The following is a 20909-nucleotide window of genomic DNA, read 5'->3' as shown; positions in this document are numbered from 1 at the left end:
GTGAAACCCCATCTCTACTAAAAATACAAAAAAAAATAAAAATTAGCTGGGCGTGGTGGTGCTCATCTGTAGTCCTAGCTACTTGGAAGGCTGAGGCAGGACAGTCACTTGAACCCACGAGGCAGAGGTTGCAGTGAGCTGAGATCATGCCATCACACTCCAGCCTGGCGACAGATCAAGACTCCATCTCAAAGAAAAAAAAAATTTCTTTTTTTTTTTTCTTTTTTTGAGATGGAATCTCGATCTGTCGCCAGGCTGGAGTGCTGTGTTGCGACCTTAGCTCAATGCAACCTCTACCTCCTGGGTTCAAGCGAGTCTCCTGCCTCAGCCTCCCAAGTAACTGGGACTACAGGTGCATGCCACAATGCCTGGTTAATTTTTTTTTTTTTTTTTGAGACTAAGGTTCGCTCTTGTTGCCCAGCCTGAAGTGCAATGGTGCAATCTCGGCTCACTGCAACGTTCGCCTCCCTGGTTCAAGCAATTCTCCTGCCTCAGCCTCCCGAGTAGCTGGGAATACAGGCATGCGCCACCATGCCCGGCTGATTTTTGTATTTTTTTAGTAGAGACAGGATTTCTCCATGCTGGTCAGGCTGGTCTCGAACTCCCAACCTCAGGTTATCTGCCCACCTTGGCCTCCCAAAGTGCTGGGATTACAGGCGTGAGCCACCACACCCAGCCCCAGCTAATTTTTGTATTTTTAGTAGAGACGGGGTTTCACCGTGTTAGCCAGGAGGGTCTTGATCTCCTGACCTCCTAATCCGCCCGCCTAGGTCTCCCAAAGTGCTAGGATTACAGGCATGAGCCACTGTGTCTGGCAGGAAAAAGGTTTAATTGACTCACAGTTCTGTATGGATAGGAAGGCCTCAGGAAACTTACAATCATGGCGGAAGAGGAAGGGGGCCATCTTATACGGTAGCAGGCGAGAGAGAATGTATCCATAGGAGGAACTGTCAAACACTTATAAAAACCATCAGATCTCGTGAGAACTCACTCATTATCACAAGAACAGCATGGGGGAAACAGCCCCCATGATCTAATCACCTCCCACCAGGTCCCACACTGGACATGTGGAGATTATGGGGCTTACGGTTTAAGATGAGATTTGGTGGGGGAAACAGAGCCAGGCTAACCATGTCACTGTTACAGGATCATTAGGGTGTTGCTTTTCTTCCCAGAATCCTGTGGCTGGTAATGCCTTTGCCTGAGTTTTACTCGGGCCAGCTGGGCTCATTCCACCCACATTGCCTGGCATGCAGTGCTCAGCTCACACTACCGGCCTGGATCCCACACCTGCCAAGGGTGAATCAGGTGTCAAGGGATGTGTGAGCAACTGAGCATGGGGTCCAGCCACAGTGCAAAGCCAGGCAGGTTGTCTGTGCAGGGCAGGCAGCTCTAGGTGCTGCCATGGGTGTCAGCTCCCTGTGAGGCTGCAGCTGGACCAGGCACACCACAAGCAGCTTCCACAGCTGGCACTGGGGAACAACGTGGCACCTGGAAGCTTGGAGACCCCAGGAATCACAAGCCCCAAAAAGTGAGTCACAGCCCTGGCTCAGTGAGCTCCCAGGTTTGGGCTCCCTGAAGAGCCACAGCTCTTCTCTCCTTCTCTTTCCTCACGACATGGTGAGCAAGGGGCATGTTTCAGCCGTGTTTGTGTTACAGCTTTTTTAGCCTCACCATTTGGCAGATCCCCAGTTCTTGTCCTGAGTCCAATAAGAATGAGGTATGCAGACAAGTGGAGGGTGAACAGGACAAAGAGGAGCTTTATTAGGCCATAGAACAGCTCAGAGACCTGCAGTGGGCAGCTTCTCTCCATAGCCAGGTTGTCCTGACACCTGTTCAGCTCTCAGCAGAGAGGGTAGCTCCTCTCTGCAGCTGAACATCCTATTCTCTCCTCAGTTCTCAGCAGAGAGGAGACCCTGGGGAGGGCAACTCCTCTCTGCAGCAGTTCATCTCTCATCTCCCTGTCCTCTCTCCATCCTCTGCTCAAGTCTGCCTGAGCCCAGGGCTTTTACAGACCTCAGAGGGGAGGAAGTGCACATCATGGGCGGCCATGGGGCAGGCCCAGAAAAGGCTCAAGTTCCCACTGCTGTCAGCAGGACTGGCAGCCCAGCCTGGTGAGCAGGGCCTCACCAGAGACCTGCCTCTTTCTGCCTAGGAGGCTGTTTGCCTCCCACTGCTATCCATGGCGACCAGGCTGCTCATGCCAATGGGCACTTGTAGGCCACACCAGTTTCCCTCAGCCCATCTTTCCTCAGCTTCCCCCAGCTTCCCCATGGCTGAGGTGGCAAGAGACTGATATGTCAATGCTGCCCTGAGTGTGTGCACACCTGACCAGGCTGTGACAGCAACGGGACTGGGCCCAACTCCACTTTGAGATCAGAGCGGGAGCTGGGAGAGTCCAGGGGAGAGGCCAGGCAGTGGGAGCAGACACCCCGGAACCTGCAGGGACACGGAGTCCTTCTTGGCCTTGAGGGCGTGGAGCGCAGAGAGGCCTGGATCCTGCTGTGGGAGAGTGGGTCTCCCACCCAATCCGTGGAGCCGGCAGGTAGCCCCTGTCACACCTCGCAGCCTGGGGTGGGCAGCTCCACTCGCTGGGCCCAGGCTGGCATCTGGGGCAAAGGTGATGTCTCTGCAAGATCTTCTCCTAGAACTCAGGGGTGCCCAGGGATCTCCCTCGCCTGGATAGGGCCGGGGAGGCATCTTGGGGAGCAGATCGCAGCAGGGCTTGGCCATGGGGAGCATCAGGCTCGGTGGCCACCCCCGAGGGCACAACCCTGGGCGGCCTCAGACACAGCCTCCTCCTGAGACCCAGGAACAGTGCTCCCTCGGCAGGGTGGGACAGTGGCCTTGCCGCTGGATGGGTCCCCAAAGTGGGGCAACTCCCACTTCTCACCTCAGGCCCCTGAGGCATGGCCCCAGCTTCATGCCCTCCCCACAGCTACAGGATGAGAGCAGGAATGCAGGACTGGTGGAGGCTCCGGGCCTGGGGGCAGGTCCTGCTGGCTGCTCAAGGGTTGGGGCAGCACAGTCAGCTGCCTAAGGGACACAAGGCACAGGGGACATGGGGCACAGGGGTCCCACCATGGCCACTGCTCCCACAGTCATTCCTGCCACCACCGCTTGCAACTTACCGCTGCAACTAGCCACTCTGGACAGCTCGCCACTGCCATCATCACCACCCTTTTATCCTAAAATGCTAAGGTGAACCTTAGATGGCTTTCCTAGATTACCATCATCACCATTAGTTTCTTTTTTTCACAATTTCTTTCTTCTTTTCTTTTTTCTTTCTTTGTGTGTGTGTGTTTTTTTTTTTTGACAGGATCTTCTTCTTGTCGATGATGATGAGGGGATTCTTTTGAAGGAACTAGAATTGCTACACAGTATCTTTCTCAAACTATGTAATGCTACCATTCATTAAAAGAAGTAGTCTTATTGCTATGCACACCCATAAATTACAGGGATATAAATAATTTTAATACAAGGAACATTATTCTCAGAAATAGAATGTGAAGGAGTATGATATAGTGGCTGAGCCTGAGGGGTATATAATTTGGTTCACTCTATAGTGTACTTTTTACTAGCTTTGTATCTTTGCAAAAGTTGTTTTATCTCCATCTTTTTATCCTCTCCACCTGTGAGCATGAAAAGGGTGTTCATTTTGCTGAGCTGATGTGAGAATTAAATAAAAATATGAAGTATAGAAAGCCCTTAGTACAATTCTGAGTACAAAGTAAAATGCTCATTTTTATGGCAGCATGATGAGAATCCTGCCCCTGGAAACACTAAGGCACATAACGAATGAGTGCCTATCAGAACTGTGGTAGGGTGTGAATTAATGCAGAACTTTATATGTATAGTCGTACTTTAAAGTCCATTCTGAATCTTAGATGTTACATTTATAATAATATAAAGCATAATAATTATCTAAATGTAGAATTATACGTTTAAAATTATATGATTACATCAACTGATGTAATTCAGTTTTTCCCTAGGGTTCTCTTTCCTGAACATTCTGTAACATATTAGTTAGGAAAGTCTTCTTACATCTTCCATTACGATAAAACAAAAGAAGCATAATAGTAAAGGGCCATAGCCTCAATCAAATGAGGAAATCCTAATGGGAACCAAGAATGAGGGATTGAACACTCTTCACATAAAATATTAATTATTTTAAAACAGAGTTGTTCTCTCAATAGCTGACGTTGAGTCTTTGATCGATCTCTCAGACCCCTGAATACTTGGATTGCACAGTTGACCTTATCACATTGTTAAGGCACCTTCAGACCCTCCATTGCACATAGGTGGCCCCTGCAAACCCCTTGCCTGTGTGTGTTTTGGAGGTGCCACTAAACTTGAGGGCAGAATCAGGAGACACATTTGAAAAAAACCTTTTACTCAGATTAAATTATTAAAAACTTTCAATTTCCTTTAACTTATTAGAGACATCCTTACCTGTAAAGAGGTGCAGATTACACTCTCTAGTCAACAGCTGTCATTCTGTCATATCATCAGATACCCGGGGCTGCTGCTCCTTGAGGTGTCCAGAGAATCACAGCATTTTCCAGTATTGAAAGACCTGAAAGATCGCAGTGCCTTCGTATCAACTGTGAGACATGAAGTAATTTTCCCAAATCTATGACATTAAGATATGGTGCAATAAGGACTAGATTACAGGTCTCCGGATTTACAACCATGTTCCCTCCATCTCCTTTACTCCTAAACACACTCACACACTCACTTCTGCAAACAGTTGTCTTGTCAAGTGGGAAATGAATGCTCTTACAAGGCTCAAACTTATGAACACATCACTGTCCAGCACAGAGCTGGCTCACAATAGGGACCCAATTAAAGTGTTTTACATGCAACTGGATCAAGCCTTTCAAGTACTAATTTAAAACAATCCTTTAAAGAAGAAAATTATTTCAGAAGAGGACCTTCATACTGCATCTCTGACCAACGACCAATGATGCTATTGAACTCAGATGCTGATTGGTTCTCTAACACGAGATTACCCAATCCAGGAGCAAGAAAATCAGTAACTTCCTCCCTATAATTTGGAATGTGGGTGGAGGGGGGTCATAGTTCTCCCTGAGTGAGACTTGTCTGCTCCTCTGGCCCCTGGTCCTGTCCTATTCTCCAGCATGGTATGTCTGAAGCTCCCTGGAGGCTCCTGCATGGCAGCGCTGACAGTGACACTGATGGTGCTGAGCTCCCCACTGGCTTTGTCTGGGGACACCCGACATAAGTGCACATTGCGTGTGCCGAGCTACTATGGGGTGGGGTAAATAGGGAGTTTTGTTAATATCGTGTCCAGGCCATGTCTCTTACGAAATTGTGACATTTTCTTCAGAGATTGCCCATCTTTATCATTGGATTCCAAATTATTTCCACCACAAAAAGAGCTTGGCTACTTGCCCTCTCCATGAGACCGTGTAAGGGGCCTCCATACAGGTCATTTCTTTTTCAAATCTCCACCAATAAAACCTTTGCATCACATGTCCTCAAGGTCTTTAGAGGATTTAGAAATAAGGATGCTAAAATAAATTCCCCATACAGCACTTCCCTCTATTATGTCGACTTATGTCAGACAAAAGGAAGTTTTTACTGAAAATTTTGTGGGAGTCAAAGGAATTCAAAGGGTGTCTCCTAGACGATCCTTTATTATGTCCGCCACAGGACCTGTGGTGTTGGCCCCTCTTCCTCATACGTGAGGATGGACCCAGTGGTCTCCGCATTATCTCCTTTCTTTTCTTTCTGAACTCCAATGTTTATAAAGCCTGTATCCCTGTAGTGTATGTAGGTTCTCTGGCAGAAGTTATATTTAGTGCTCTTTCTTTCTTACGGGGAAAAAATCCCTGGAACTGAAGCTGAGATCGTTAGTACTTGGAGTCACCTTACAGGTACAGAGCACTTATGAGGTATTCTTTGGTGCCTAAAGAACTTAAGGCATCCTCTGAAAAACTGGCCCAGGTTCGTATTTATTATGAATCTTTTTAACCTTTCTATACTTGTTTCTCCTACATCTCCTACATGCTCTAACTAGACATGACAGAAGAGATTTAACTAACATAGTATAAATTATATGAAATTCTATTTTTGTAAATCAAAAATAATCAAATATCAGAAATTTAATAATGTTCAAACTATATACTCTGTGTGGGGTTACCGAGACAATGTGAACATTGTTCACGTCTCATAGGGCTGAAAGTCAATGAGCAAGTCCTGGGAACTCATTGTCTTACTGGGGTCTTGTCCTAAATTTCATAGGTTCACCTGTCATGCCCTCAGCTTTCCTTAATTAGCCATGTCTGCTTACCTCTACCTCCAGTTTCTCTCTATTTTTCCCCAGCTATGTCATCATTTCCAGAAATCTCTAAAGCTTGCACAGATCCTTAGCACTATGAGATCCATTGAAAGAGATAATATTTTTCTTTTTGAGATAGGGCCTGGCTCTGTCACCCAGGCTGTAGCTCAGTGGTGCGAACGAGGCTCACTGCAACCTCTGCCTCCCATGCTCAAGCAATCCTCCCTCCTCAGGCTCCAGAGTAGCTGGGAATACAGGCAGGCAACCACACCCAGCTAATTTTTGTAATTTTGGTAGAGATGAGATTTTGCCATATTGCCCAGGCTGGTCTTAAACTGCTGGACTCAAGCAATCCTCCTGCCTTAGCCTTCCAACATGCTAGGATTATAGATGTGAGCCACTGTGCCCAGGCAAAAGAGATGACTCTTAATAAAAAGATTTCCTTTTTCTTAAATCACTGTTTCTTTATCTGTGAATTCTTCTTCCAACTAGAAGGAGGAGAAAGAAGAAGTTTGCCTGTATTTCTCACTGGTAGGAGAAGGGGTCTAGTGTGACATCAAAATGAAAGAGTGCTGGAACCTGAGCCCCTTCTTGCTTTCCAGGATCCCCACAGTGATCAGTTCCCGTACCCTGGTTTATTTGTGTAAACGACACTTATTTTTCTCAGCAGCTACTGTGTACTGGGCTCCATTCTAGGTTCAAATCTTTCTATTTGATTAAGATAGAGAGGGTCCCGACTCTCAAGGAAGTTACACAAGAGTAGAGGAGATAGACACTAACCCAATAAGCATTTAACAAAGAAGAAAATGTTAGAGAGTCATAGTGCACTGAAGAAAAGACATCAGGTGTGTGTTGAAAGAGAGAAATGGATTCACCTACTTTAGTTTGTATGTTTACGGAGCTGTACCTGAGAAAGTGATATTCAGCTGAGACAACAAAATAAGTAGACAGTCGTGAAGATCGAACGGACGAAAGTTTCAGGGAGACTGAATTGAGGGAAAGCACTGATGTGGGAAATTATGTGGAGGGAGAGAAAGAAGGCTAGAGGGGCTGACATATAGAAAGCAAGGAAATGGAGAGGCAGAAGATTAGGTAGGATACAGAGAGGAAATCAGGATCCTCATCATTATAGGCTCTGATGTCCATGGTAAAAAATTTGAATCTTATTTTATTTTTATTTATTTTTAAATTTTATTTATTTATTTATTTTGAGATGGAGTTTCATTCTTGTTGCCCAGGCTGGAGTGCCATGGCGCAATCTCGGCTCACTGCAACCTCCACCTCCCGGGTTCAAGTGATTCTCCTGCCTCAGCTTCCCAAGTAACTGGGATTACAGGCACCCACAACCATACCTGGCTAATTTTTTTGTATTTTTAGTATAGATGGGGTATCACCATGTTGACCAGGCTGGTCTTGAACTCCTGACCTCAGATAATCTGTCTGCCTTGGCCTCCCAAAGTGCTGGGATTACAGGCGTGAGCCACCACGCCCGGACTGAATTTTATTTAAATAGATATGAGAAGCTGCTGTATGGTTACAAGGGGAGTCAATTTATATTCAACTTTTGTGTGTGTGTGTGATGGAGTCTCACTCTGTTGCCCAGGCTAGATTGCAGTGGCCCAATCTCGGCTCACTGCAACCTCCGCCTCCCGGGTTCAAGAAATTATCCTGCCTCAGCCTCCTGAGTAGCTGGGACCACAGGTGCATGCCACCACAGTCGGCTACTTTTTGTATTTTTAGTAGGGATGGGGTTTCACCGTGTTAGCCAGGATGGTCTCGATCTCCTGACCTTGTGATCCACCCGCCTCGGCCTCCCAAAGTGCTGGGATTACAGGCACGAGCCACTGCGCCCAGCTTATATTCAATTATTAAAATTAATTCTAGCTACTCTGTGGGGATTGGATTGTTGGGGTTCACCAGTGGTTAGGAATACTATTTAGGAGCACAGCAGGGAATTCTTCAGGGAAAACAGGCTTGTGGCTTCATGGAGTGCATTAGTGATAAAGACGGTGAAAAAGATAAAGTGGACAGACTTGGCATGTATTTTTGCTTAGCTTGTTAATGAATTACTGTAAAGGGGGTGGAACAATCAAGTTTATTCCTGAGGATTTTGTTTTGACAAATAAGTGGGTGGTAGTTTTGTTTATTGAGATAGGAAAAACTATGGGAGGAAATGATTTGAAGTGGGTGGTTGGAAATAAACGTTTTGTTTAAATTTGAGATGATTTATTGACATTTATGTAGAGCAATCAGAAGGTCAGTGGCATTTAAGAGACTCATGGTGAGGTGAGGCTAGGGCTTCAGATATTTATGTTGGCAGCATCAATATGTGTAGTGTGTTAAATTCTAGGGAGTGGAAGAGGATACATAGGGAGATGGATTGTGTGGAGAAAAAAGAAGAGGGCACAGGCCAGCAAAGGGGGCTGAGACAGAGCCCAGGGATGTTGGAGAAAAACCAAGAGAACATAATGCGTGTAAGTCAAGGAAAATATATTTTCTTCAAGGAGAAGGGAGAGGCCAATTGTGGTGAGTACCACTAAGCGGAGGGGGAAGTGAGAACTTGACAGAGAAGCAAGTGCTAGGTTTGCTGGAGTTGATATTTGCAGTCAATGGAGTATCCAGGGAGCAAACTGGATTGGACCATTTGAAGAGCAAACAGAAGGGAGGACGAGGTTAAGGTTGACTGTTTTGAGTAGAACTTCGGGAAGGACTGTGCTCTGGGTTCAGGGAGCCCGCTGAATCTAAAGGAAAAGGCTAAAGAAGCTGAAGAGACAGAGGAGGACCTGTGAACAAGAGATGCTCAGTCATTAGCAAGGAAATACTGGAGAGCCCCTGTTGTGCAGTGGTGACTACTCATGCAAAAGGTCACACAGCCAATATTTAACACAGCCAGTATTTCACACAGCCAATATTTATTAGTGACATAGAATATACCAGTTATTACTCTAGGTCATGAGAATGGTGATAAATAAAATGAATCCGCTCGCCATCAGTATATGCCATGTAACAGTTTGCAGTGACTGTGTACCAGGCCTGTGAATTTCTGTATGCAATTTCAATAATGATCCTACTGTATCTGTGGTATTTAAAAACATATACATCTCTGGAATCTAAAATTGAGGGATTATAAGTAAAACCCAGTATTAGAAATTTAGTGCTGGAAATCAGATTGCAGTTTAAATCTGAGCATATAGAAAGTCCCTTTCTTGTATGTCAGCAGATGCCTTTTATGTGAGGTTTAGGTATACTACATTATTAGACATAAACCAGTGTTTCTGCCCTATGTTTTCAGAATGACAATTCTTTATGAAACTCATAGAAGAACAGAAGACAATTGCAAAATCATGATGAAGATACCAATTGCTTTAGAATTAAGGAATACAAAAAATAATGTGAGCTACAGTTATAGGGATCATAAAAGTTAAAATGGGAATGTATTTGAGTGTTTATTATGTGATCAGTGCTAAGAAGAGTCATCATTTAATTTGACACTTAACAGTAATCCTGTGAGGATTATGCAATTATTAAATGCATTTGATAGATTACAAAAAGGCTTATGGTTGGTAAAAATTGACCCAAGGTCACCTTTTTATTCAGATTTTCTGATTGTAGAGTTTGAGAGTTTTTCCATCATTAGTGAGTAGTGACTATATTGTGTCTGAATTATTGACAGAATTTCTGATATTCATATGTACCAGGTTGTTTCTTCGAGTGGGGACAGAGATGCAAGGGCTGCTAGTTCCAATGTATAGGAGAAACTTTCAATCATTTTGCATTTATCATTTTAAAAGTTCAGTATGTCTATAATGGTCATGTGTTGACAAACACAAGGAAGTATTAAATCACTCCTTCTTCTGAGGTTTGACTAGCAAATTGGGCAAGAGTTACCAAATAAAATACATGTTCCTAGTTAAATCTGAATTTCAGATACACGACCATAATTTATTGGAAATCCAAATTTAATTGGGCACCCTCTGGTTTTATTTGCCAAATCTGTCAACCCTAAGTGAGACACATGGACATGGATTACAGTGCTACCCATGCAAGCCACAGTGACAGCAACTTCACACATGTTTACATTTTAACTTTCTCTCTGTAAGAAAGTGCTTAGATAATTTAGGGATAAAAAGATAGCCATTATTTGATCCAGGGTGGACACCTCTCTGCCATCGTTTCTAAAGGGCAAAGGGAGATTTCTGCAGGTCTTGCTCACAGTCTGGGGACCTGCTCATGTTTTGAAACTGTCTGTATCAGAATGTCATTTTCTTGGTTTCTCCCTTTCTGAGGGGACTTGACTACAAAACCAAGAGTTCTGCCTCTGGCCAAGGCTGGAAATGTGATGCCTGCTAGTATTGTTGGGAGTGGGAGACTGAGAGAAATGAGTTAGTTGGGGCATTTAACGGGAATAAAATAGCTGTAGTTGTGATTCATTACTATAGATAATTAGTGGACCAGTGGTGGAAAAATTAAGAAAAAAGATGATGTGAATGATAACTGATATGATTAGTGACTGCTTGGTAAGGCAAGGAAATCATTAAATCTTGGTTCTCATCAAGTTCATTTTCTGAAAAGATAGCACTGCATTGGGACCAGAATTCTACAAAACATTCTTTTTACGTAGGACCAAGATTTTCAAGAAATATTTTTCAATACAATTCTCAGCTGCTCCATAACTAATAGTAGCTTGTTCAACACAGATTTTTTCAGATGGTTCACACCTGTAGTTCTTACCCAAGGATAGTTCACCACCCCTCCCTTCCCTGCCATCATCCTTGGGGAACAGTGACAATGTTTGGAACAATTTTTGGTTGTCACAACAGGGGTTTCTTCTGATATTTAATGAGTAGAAGCCAGGAACACTGCTAGAGAACCTACAATGTTCAGAACAGCCTCCGCCATCAACAAAGAATTATCTGGTCCAAAATGTCAATAGTGCTGAGGCTGAGAGCACTGGTTCACGCTGTACTCTTTCTGAAAATTCTAGGCTCACATCTGTTATACACTCACCACACAGTTCAGTTTTTGTAGTTTATTTTTGCTTGTTCCATTATAAAAAATTAGACAGTTGCATAAATTCAACCACTTTCTTGTTGAATCCATTTAGTCAATGCAAGCTCAATATTTTCCTAGTTTTTGCCTTATGCAATATTTTTCAACATTTTCATGAGTTGTTGGTCATCACCATCTCTATTAACTTTCAACAACTTGCTCTTGTAAGTCACAAATAGTGATGCTGCTGAAATTATTTCTCACTAACATGCCTCAGATTTCTGTAGTGATTCTACATTTTATATTATTCACAATGTAAAATGCTTCTATGTACTCATTTCACTTTTACCCAAGGATTATTTTTAAGTTATTTTTGTCATTTTCACACTTCAAACATAAAGACAAAAACATCAAAATATATACTGTGTTTTACATATGTGTCTATTTTCACACATATATGTATGTATGTTTGTATGTATGGAAACTACAGAAGCACATGTCGCCAATAAGAGCTCTGAGACACCTTTGACCACTTACCCTTATCAGATGAGATTTGCCAAATGAGTTGTGGAAACAAGTTTTTTAAACTGAATTTCTGAGCTTTGTGAATTTAGAAATGCAAAGGAAAGTTTGTGGACATTTACAGGGATCATGGTTTTATTGTCCTTTAAACTCTTCGATACTTTACCATTGTCTTAATATAAATCCAAAATCCTAACGCCACCCACGAGGCTTTCAATACCTGGCTTGTGATTTCTCCAGGCTAATGTTTTACCCTCCTTCCCCTCAGCCTCTCTGCTTTAGTGAACTTTCTCCTAGTTTTTTGAAGAAGTTCATCAATTCAATCTTTTGTAAATGGGATTTCCTAAACCTGAAATGTGCCTCCCGTTTTGTCCAAACAGACACAGGCTCCACTCTGCCCCCTGGCTCACACCTGCTTAACCCGTGAAGTCACATCTGAACTGTCACTCTTCAGAGGGTCCTTCTCTGGCACCCTAATGTAATTGAGATCATCCTATTATTCTCTGCTCTAGAACTTCCCATTTCCGAGATTTCTCATTCCTGTCTAACCTCTTGTGTGTTTGGTTTTTGGCCATCGCTTTCACTGCTCTTTAAGCTCCCCCAGCGGAGTGGAGAGGTCTGTTTTCCCTTGTTTGGATTCCTAGAGGCAGCGCAGGCCAGGCACAAGGTCATCGCTAAGAAAGTGTTCACAGGATGAACGCGGTGGGTGCTGTTTAAGGAACCGGTAAACATGTGGGATGAGAGAAGGAGCAGAGAGTGTTTTTGGGGTGGAGGCTCCCAGGAGGAGGCGGGGCGGGCTGCGGTGCTGGGCGGATCCTCCTCCAGCTCCTGCTTGGAGGTCTCCAGAACAAGCTGGAGGCAGGGATGGGGGGGTCCCAAAAGCCTGGGGATGAGAAGGGGTTTTCCCGCATAGTCCCCCAGGTCCCCGTTCCCCTCAGGAAGACGGAGGATGAGCCCCTGGGCTGCTGGTGGTGGGCGTTGCGGGTGGGGCCGGTTAAGGTTCCCAGTGCCCGCACCCGGCCCAGGGGGCCCCGGATGGCGGCGTCGCTGTCAGTGTCTTCTCAGGAGGCCTCCTGTGTGACCGGAGCATTCGTGTCCCCACAGCACGTTTCTTGGAGCTGGTTAAGTCTGAGTGTCATTTCTTCAATGGGACGGAGCGGGTGCGGTTCCTGGAGAGATACTTCTATAACCAGGAGGAGTACGTGCGCTTCGACAGCGACGTGGGGGAGTACCGGGCGGTGACGGAGCTGGGGCGGCCTGTCGCCGAGTCCTGGAACAGCCAGAAGGACCTCCTGGAGCAGAAGCGGGGCCAGGTGGACAATTACTGCAGACACAACTACGGGGCTGTGGAGAGCTTCACAGTGCAGCGGCGAGGTGAGCATGGCGGGGGGCGGGGCCTGAGTCCCTGTGAGCTGGAAATCTGAGAGAGAGAGAGAGAGAGTGTGTGTGTGTGTGTGTGTGTGTGTGTGAGAGAGAGAGAGAGAGAGAGAGAGAGAGAGGGGAAGAGAGAGACAGAGAGAAGGAGCGCGCCATCTGTGAGCATTTAGAATCCTCTCAATCCCGAGCAAGCAGTTCTGAAGGCACAGGTGTGTGTGTAGAGTGTGGATTTGTCTGTGTCTGTGTGCCTGTTGTGGGAGGGGAAGCAGGAGGGGGCTGCTTCTTATCCTTGGAGACTTCTGTGGAGAGGTGACAAGGGAGGTGGGTGCGGGCGGCTGGAGAGAGAGGAGACCTTGATTGTCCTGGGTCCTTAGAGATGCAGGGAAGGAAAGTGTAAGGTGTGTGTGGGTGGGGTGAAGGTTTAGGGGAGGAGAGCTGAGGGGTATGGAAGGTTTGGGATAATATGAGGAGGCCGGTTCCAGACTGTCCCTGGCACACACCCTTCATGTAATCTCTGAAATAAAAGTGCGTGCTGTTTGTTTGTAAAAGCATTAGATTAAGTTCTAGGGGAATTGAGTAGACCTCTAAGGCACCTCTGAAACTTCTTTAGGTATAAATTTCTTGCTAGTTTTTTGTTTTTTTAGTGTGTATATTTTTACATAGTAGAAATGACAGTGAAACTAACTTTTGAATTAAAATTTTAACACAGTTACTGTATTATTATAATGCTAATAGTTTTCTAGTAGTTACATATTATTCTTTTATATATAATAGTTGTGACACAACTTAGGGATCACTTTCCCCTTTGTTGACCTTTATTATGACATTCACCAAAAGTTGAAAATGTATGTTTCTGGTTAATTTTTAATTTATATTTTTTCATTTGAAAAAATGTGGAGAGGTCTGTTTTTCATTCAAAAGAGTTCTTTTGAATTATTTTGAACGATTTATTGGTCAATTTTAATAACTGCTCTAAGAATTCCCTATTTTATTTGGTAGGTAATGGACAATGATCTACTGCCTAATATCTCTAGGGCTTAGTATTTTTCTCAGTGACTTTGTGGGTTCTTTGTACTGTAAGATTATTAACACTTTATTGATATTTGATTCAGCATTTGCTCCAGTTTGTGGTTTGTATGTTGATTTTGAAAATTATTTTCCATGTTAAGAATTTGAACATTTTTATTTAATAAAATGTATTGCAAAAATTTTATTAATGATTTACAATCCATCTTAAATCTGCCATTTTGTGGTATTTTTGTCTCTAGGTTTCTCCTTACTTCTAAAAACATTGTATTTATTGAGAGTATGCTAATGTCGGGGATTTTCCTGGGCATAAGCACCACAAGTAATGAGTTCCAGACCCTGCCTTAATCCAAATGTGATTCTGGAAAGAAAAATCATTTTACAATTGGCCTGATAATAATTCTGCTTGTGTTGCACGGGGGATACATTGAGCAGCTGAATGAAAATATAAGAACTTTCAAAACTAAAATGATGCTCCTAAATCCTTCTGTCTGCTTTAGGACTCATGCTTTTCTAGGAACATAAAAATTTGGAGAATCATTTCTGTCTGTCCCACCTTCCCAGGGGCAGAACCATTTCTGTGGTGTTCTAAGGTGTGAGTGCATGGCAGTAGTATTCCTAAAAATTCATACTCGGTTTTCTCAATTACCCAACTCTGTCCCTTTGTCTATGTACATTGCTTTAAATCATATTTTTCTGTCACGGTGTACAAGGATGATAAATAGGTGCCAAGTGGAGCACCCAAGTGTGATGAGCCCCCTCACAGTGGAATGGAGTGAGAAGCTTTCTGACCTCATAAATTGAAGGCTATCTTCAGTCATTATGTATTTTACGTAAATTAATCCTCATATAACCCCAAGAGGTAAATTAATATAATTATCCTTCATTGGGGGTGACAAAGTTGAGACACAGAAGAATCAACTCTTCCAGGATCAACCAGTAAAAGGCAGACCTTGGATTTGAACCATGCAACCTGGCTCAGATATCAGTTTTAATTACTACACTCTGTACTTTCAAAAATTTGTAAACACTTTGACAATGCATGACAATTTCAAGCTATGAAGAAGCAAACGTAATTTTTCACATCTCTCAAATCTAATGGGTCCTCACTATCAAGATTAAATTCCAGGCTGATGACACTGTAAGGCCACATGGCCAGCTGTGCTGGAGGCCTGGTCAAGGTCAGAGCCTGGGTTTGCAGAGAAGCAGACAAACAGCCAACCCAGGAGAATTACTCTGTCTTCCTGACTCATTCCCTCTACCTTTTTTCCTACTAGTCCATCCTCAGGTGACTGTGTATCCTGCAAAGACCCAGCCCCTGCAGCACCACAACCTCCTGGTCTGCTCTGTGAATGGTTTCTATCCAGGCAGCATTGAGGTCAGGTGATTCCGGAACGGCCAGGAAGAGAAGGCTGGGGTGGTGTCCACAGGCCTGATCCAGAATGGAGACTGGACCTTCCAGACCCTGGTGATGCTAGAAACAGTTCCTCGGAGTGGAGAGGTTTACACCTGCCAAGTGGAACACCCAAGTGTGATGAGCCCTCTCACAGTGGAATGGAGTGAGCAGCTTTCTGATTTCATACATTTCTCACCCACCAAGAAGGGGACTGTGCTAATCCCTGAGTGTCAGGTTTCTCCTCTCCCACGTCCTATTTTCATTTGCTCCATGTTCTCATCTCCATCAGCACAGGTCACTGGGGATAGCCCTGTAACAGTGTGTAGAAACACCTGTACCCCCTGCGGAATCAGTCATGCTTTTTTTTTTTTTTGAACCTCCCCATGATGTCACAGGTCAGGGTCACCCACTCTCCCCAAGCTCCAGGCCCTGCTTCTGGGTCTGAGACTGAGTTTCTGGTGCTGCTGCTCTGAGTTACTTGTTTTGATCTGGGAAGAGGGGAAGCATAGGGGCCTACCTGACATGAGGGGAGTCCAATCTCAGCTCTACCTTTTATTAGCTCTGTCACTCTAGACAAACTACTTAGCTTCATTGAGTCTCAGGCTTTCTGTTGATCAGATGTTGAACGCTTGCCTTACATCAATGCTGTAATATTTGAATGAGTATGATGTCGGAACCTTGTAACTGTTCAGTGTGATTTGAAATCCTTTTTTTCTCCCGAAATGGCTAGTTATTTTAGTTCTTGTGGGGCAGCCTTCTTCCCCATTTTCAAAGCTCTGAATCTTAGAGTCTCAATTAAAGAGGTTCAATTTGGAATAAACATCACTAAACCTGGCTTCCTCTCTCAGGAGCACGGTCTGAATCTGCACAGAGCAAGATGCTGAGTGGAGTCGGGGGCTTTGTGCTGGGCCTGCTCTTCCTTGGGGCCGGGCTGTTCATCTACTTCAGGAATCAGAAAGGTAAGGAGTCTTTGGTAGCTGGCTCTCTCCGTAGGCTTTTCTGGAGGAGGAACTATGGCTTTGCTGAGGTTAGTTCTCAGTATATGAGTGGCCCTGAATAAAGCCTTTCTTTCCCCAAACGGCTCTAATGTCCTGCTAATCCAGAAATCATCACTGCATGGTTACTATGTGAAAGCATAATAGCTTGTGGCCTGCAGAGACAAGAGGAAGGTTAACAAGTAGGGGTCCTTTGGTTTGAGATCTTGGAGCAAATTAAGGAAGAGCCACTAAAGTTAATGGAATTACACTGGATCCTGTGACAGACACTTCATGCTTCATGGGTCACATGGTCTGTTTCTGCTCCTCTCTGCCCTGGTTGGTGTGGGTTTTGGTGTTAGAGAACTCTCCGGTGGGAGATCTGGGACTGGGATATTGTGTTGGAGGACAGATTTGCTTCAATATCTTTTAAGTGTATATCTTTTCCTCTTTTTCCCAGGACACTCTGGACTTCAGCCAACAGGTAATACCTTTTAATCCTCTTTTAGACACAGATTCAGTTTCTCTAGTGAGAGGTGAAGCCAGCTGGACTTCTGGGTTGGGTGGGGACTTGGAGAACTTTTCTGTCTTACAAGAGGTTTCTAAATGCACCAATGAGTGCTCTGTAAAAACACACCAATGAGTGCTCTGTAAAAATTGACACTCTGTGGCTCGCTAGATGTTTGTAAGATGGACCAATCAGCACTCTGTAAAATGGACCAATCCACACTCTGTAAAATGGACCAATCAGCAGGATACGGGCGGGGACAAATAAGGGAATAAAAGCTGGTCACCCTAGCCAGCACCGGCAACCTGCTTAGGTCCTTTTCTATGCTGTGGAAGGTCTGTTCTTTTGCTCTTCACAATAAATCTTGTGCTCACTCTTTGGGTCCGTGCCACCTTTAAGAGCTATAACACTCACTGCAAGGGTCTGTGGCTTCACTCTTGAAGTCAGCCAGACCCTGAACCCACCGGAAGGAACAAACTCAGGACACACTAGAATGATGGTAGAGGTGATAAGGCATGAGACAGAAATAATAGGAAAGACTTTGGATCCAAATTTCTGATCAGGCAATTTACACCAAAACTCCTCCTCTCCACTTAGAAAAGGCCTGTGCTCTGCAGGACTATTGGCTCTGGGAGACTCAGGAACTTGTTTTTCTTCTTCCTGCAGTGTTCTCATCTGAGTCCTTCAAAGAGGGGGAAAGAAACTGTTAGTAGAGCCAGGTTGAAAACAACACTCTCCTCTGTCTTTTGCAGGATTCCTGAGCTGAAGTGCAGATGACAATTTAAGGAAGAATCTTCTGCCCCAGCTTTGCAGGATGAAAAGCTTTCCCGCCTGGCTGTTATTCTTCCACGAGAGAGGGCTTTCTCAGGACCTAGTTGCTACTGGTTCAGCAACTGCAGAAAATGTCCATCCTTGTGGCTTCCTCAGCTCCTGCCCTTGGCCTGAAGTCCCAGCATTGATGGCAGCGCCTCATCTTCAACTTTTGTGCTCCCCTTTGCCTAAACCCTATGGCCTCCTGTGCATCTGTACTCACCCTGTACCACAAACACATTACATTATTAAATGTTTCTCAAAGATGGAGTTAAATATCATCTGGTCCATTTGGCTCCAAAGACAAAAAATGAAAAGAAAAGAAAAGAAAAAGGGAAGATTATTTCCCAACAGAATAATGATTTTCACGTGTGTGTCATGAGTATGTGAGGTAATGTATATGTTAAATACCATGATTTAGACATTCCACACTATAGGCATATAACAAAACTTCATGCTTCCACATAAATATGCTATACAATTTTTACTTGTCAATTAAAAAAGTAATGCTAACATTTAAAAAGGCAGTGCATAAAAACTGAGAACAGACTATAACAACTGAAACAAACTTGGCAAACCAAATGAGAAACCAGCCAGCAAGTCAATCAGAACTCTTCACCCCATCTACAATATTTTGTATTTATAACTGTAAATTAGTGTATAGTGTTTCAGTCCAGAGACTTCAATAATATAGTGTTATCAAAGGACTTGTACAGATTTCAGAGAAAGACACATTTAGAAGACGGAGAATGGAGTCTCCATTATGTTCTGAGAGTCAGTATGAAATGTCAAATATAAAAGTACATAATTCAGAGGTCTATGTCAAAGTAATAATCATTTGAGCATAATTTCTCCACTGACAGAGACGACTGTTATTTTATTTTCAATCAAAAGTTTTTATGCATATTTTATTTTTAGTTATATGTTACTTGTACATAAGTAGCAGTACAAGTACATATAAATCCTGTAAGAGTATAAATCCTATAGAAATATATTAAGCTGATAATTATGTCTGTTCTGTTTGATCACAGAGATGCAACAAAGAGGCCTCATTTCCTAAGTTGAGGAAATTATTTTCTCATTTTTTATGAGACTCGTGGTGTGGAATTACAAGGTAGAACCAAAATGTGTGGAATGAATATTTCAATGAAGATGCCTTCTGCTGCTAATAGCAGGAAATTACATCTAGCGGGCTTTATTTTTCTTTAACCCATTATCTCACATAGCTGATAGATCCAAGACTGGGCGTCTTCAGGGTTGCTCAACTCAGCAGGCCAGTGGCATCACCAGCAATCCTGGAACTTCATAGCTCATCTCTCTATCACACACAGTAGCTCAGCTTTCCTGAGATGGCAGGGTGACCCCTGCAGCAGCTTTAGGTTTGTTATTCATTCACAACAACTCCCAGAGGCAGGAAAAGGATACTCCTTTCTCCTGTGTGCCTTTAGAAGGAGCAACTAAACTGTTTCCAGAGTGTTCCCAGTACCCACTTTCTCATGCATTGGAACGACTGTGGGATCACACGGGCTCAGACAAGCCAGGATGCAACCTTTGCAGAGTCGGCCTGATGCACATGGGAAGAAAAGGAGCAAAATCATATATTTTTAAAAATAAAGAAATGGTGGCTGGAGTAGCAGAAATTGATTTCAGGGTAGGGAAATGATAGATTGTGGTACTATCAGGTCGTAAGTATTTGAGTTAACTTCCACGCGAAGGCCTATAGATTCCTGACAGGCACCCTCAATTCAGGGTTTTGGGTCTTTATATATATATATATGTGTGTGTGCATATATATATCTATATATATGTGTGTGTGCATATATATATCTATATATATGTGTGTGTGTATACATATATATACACACACATACATATGCAAATATATATGTGTATATATATGTATACACACACATATATACACATATATATACACACACACATAGTTATTAAATGTCAGCCATTAACTCAATTACAATAGAACAAAAAAGCAAGCAAATAGGATTGTTTTTAGAACTCAATTAAGTATTCTGACATGTTATTTTATGAGGTAAATGTATTTTCCAGGGAAATTATTGAAAAAAAGTAGAATAAGGAATGAATAGCTCTGTAAGGCACTAAAACATACTATACATTTACTTTTAGCAATGCATTTGTTACTGATTTTTTTAATTAAATATGTTAATAAAACAGACTCTAGAATTAGAAACAGAAAGAGTTGAGATTTAGTTTCAGTTTTTGTAAGTTGTATTCCAAACTCATTTCTTTCACTAAATAGATCCTGGATAAATAAAACTTGAAACATAAAGAGAAAATATAAAATTACCAAGACAGATGTTATTTCTAATACTGTCATCATCATTATAATTATGTTTGAAGACAAATAGACTTTCTAAACCCTTATGCGTTGCCGGTGGGAGTATATGAGTTTACAAATACCTGATAATTTGGCAATTTCTTAAATAGTTTAACATATGTTTGCCTTATGACCCAGCAATCTCATTCCTTGGAATCTACCTAAGAGACATAAAAACGTATGTCCTCACAAAGATATATGTTAGGGTTCAGAACAGCCTTAGCCATAGTAGGCCAAAACTGAAAACAATCCAAATATCCTTCAACTAGTAAATAGATAAACAAAATTCAACTACATCCAGGCAAGGCAATGTCATTCAACAATAAAAGGGGGCAAAACTAGACTCATCTGGCAGCGGAGATACCATGAACATCACGGTAGTTTTCCCAAAGCAAGTTTCCACCCTTGCACTCCGGATGATGAGAGATTACTTAATGGGTACAATGCATGTGATTTGGGTGATGGATACTGTGGAAACACCGACTTCACCACTATGCAATCTGTGCAGGTACCAAAACTACACTTGTACCTTATAAATTTACACACATGAAAAAAGACAAAAAGAAATGAAAACACAAAATGATGATACATACTACAAAACTTGTGAACTTCAATAATGTTAGCTAAGTGAAAGAAATTGGACACAAAAG

The 20909-nt window shown here is 43.2% G+C and overlaps 1 protein-coding gene across 1 annotated transcript; it reads left to right on the top strand.

The window, feature by feature from the left end:
- Positions 1 to 5141: 5141 nt before the first annotated feature.
- Positions 5142 to 17862, top strand: LOC104006793 (HLA class II histocompatibility antigen, DR beta 3 chain). The gene is given in 6 exon segments (NM_001302419.1): positions 5142 to 5241; positions 12920 to 13189; positions 15496 to 15777; positions 16463 to 16573; positions 17049 to 17072; positions 17849 to 17862. Coding segments are annotated over 6 exon segments (801 nt in total).
- The last annotated feature ends 3047 nt before the right edge of the window (positions 17863 to 20909 follow it).

The sequence above is a fragment of the Pan troglodytes genome, chromosome 5 (assembly GCF_028858775.2).
Source record: "Pan troglodytes isolate AG18354 chromosome 5, NHGRI_mPanTro3-v2.0_pri, whole genome shotgun sequence".
NCBI lineage: Eukaryota > Metazoa > Chordata > Mammalia > Primates > Hominidae > Pan > Pan troglodytes.
The sequence above is the reverse complement of the archived record's forward strand: the minus strand, read 5'-3'. Positions and strand labels throughout refer to the sequence as shown.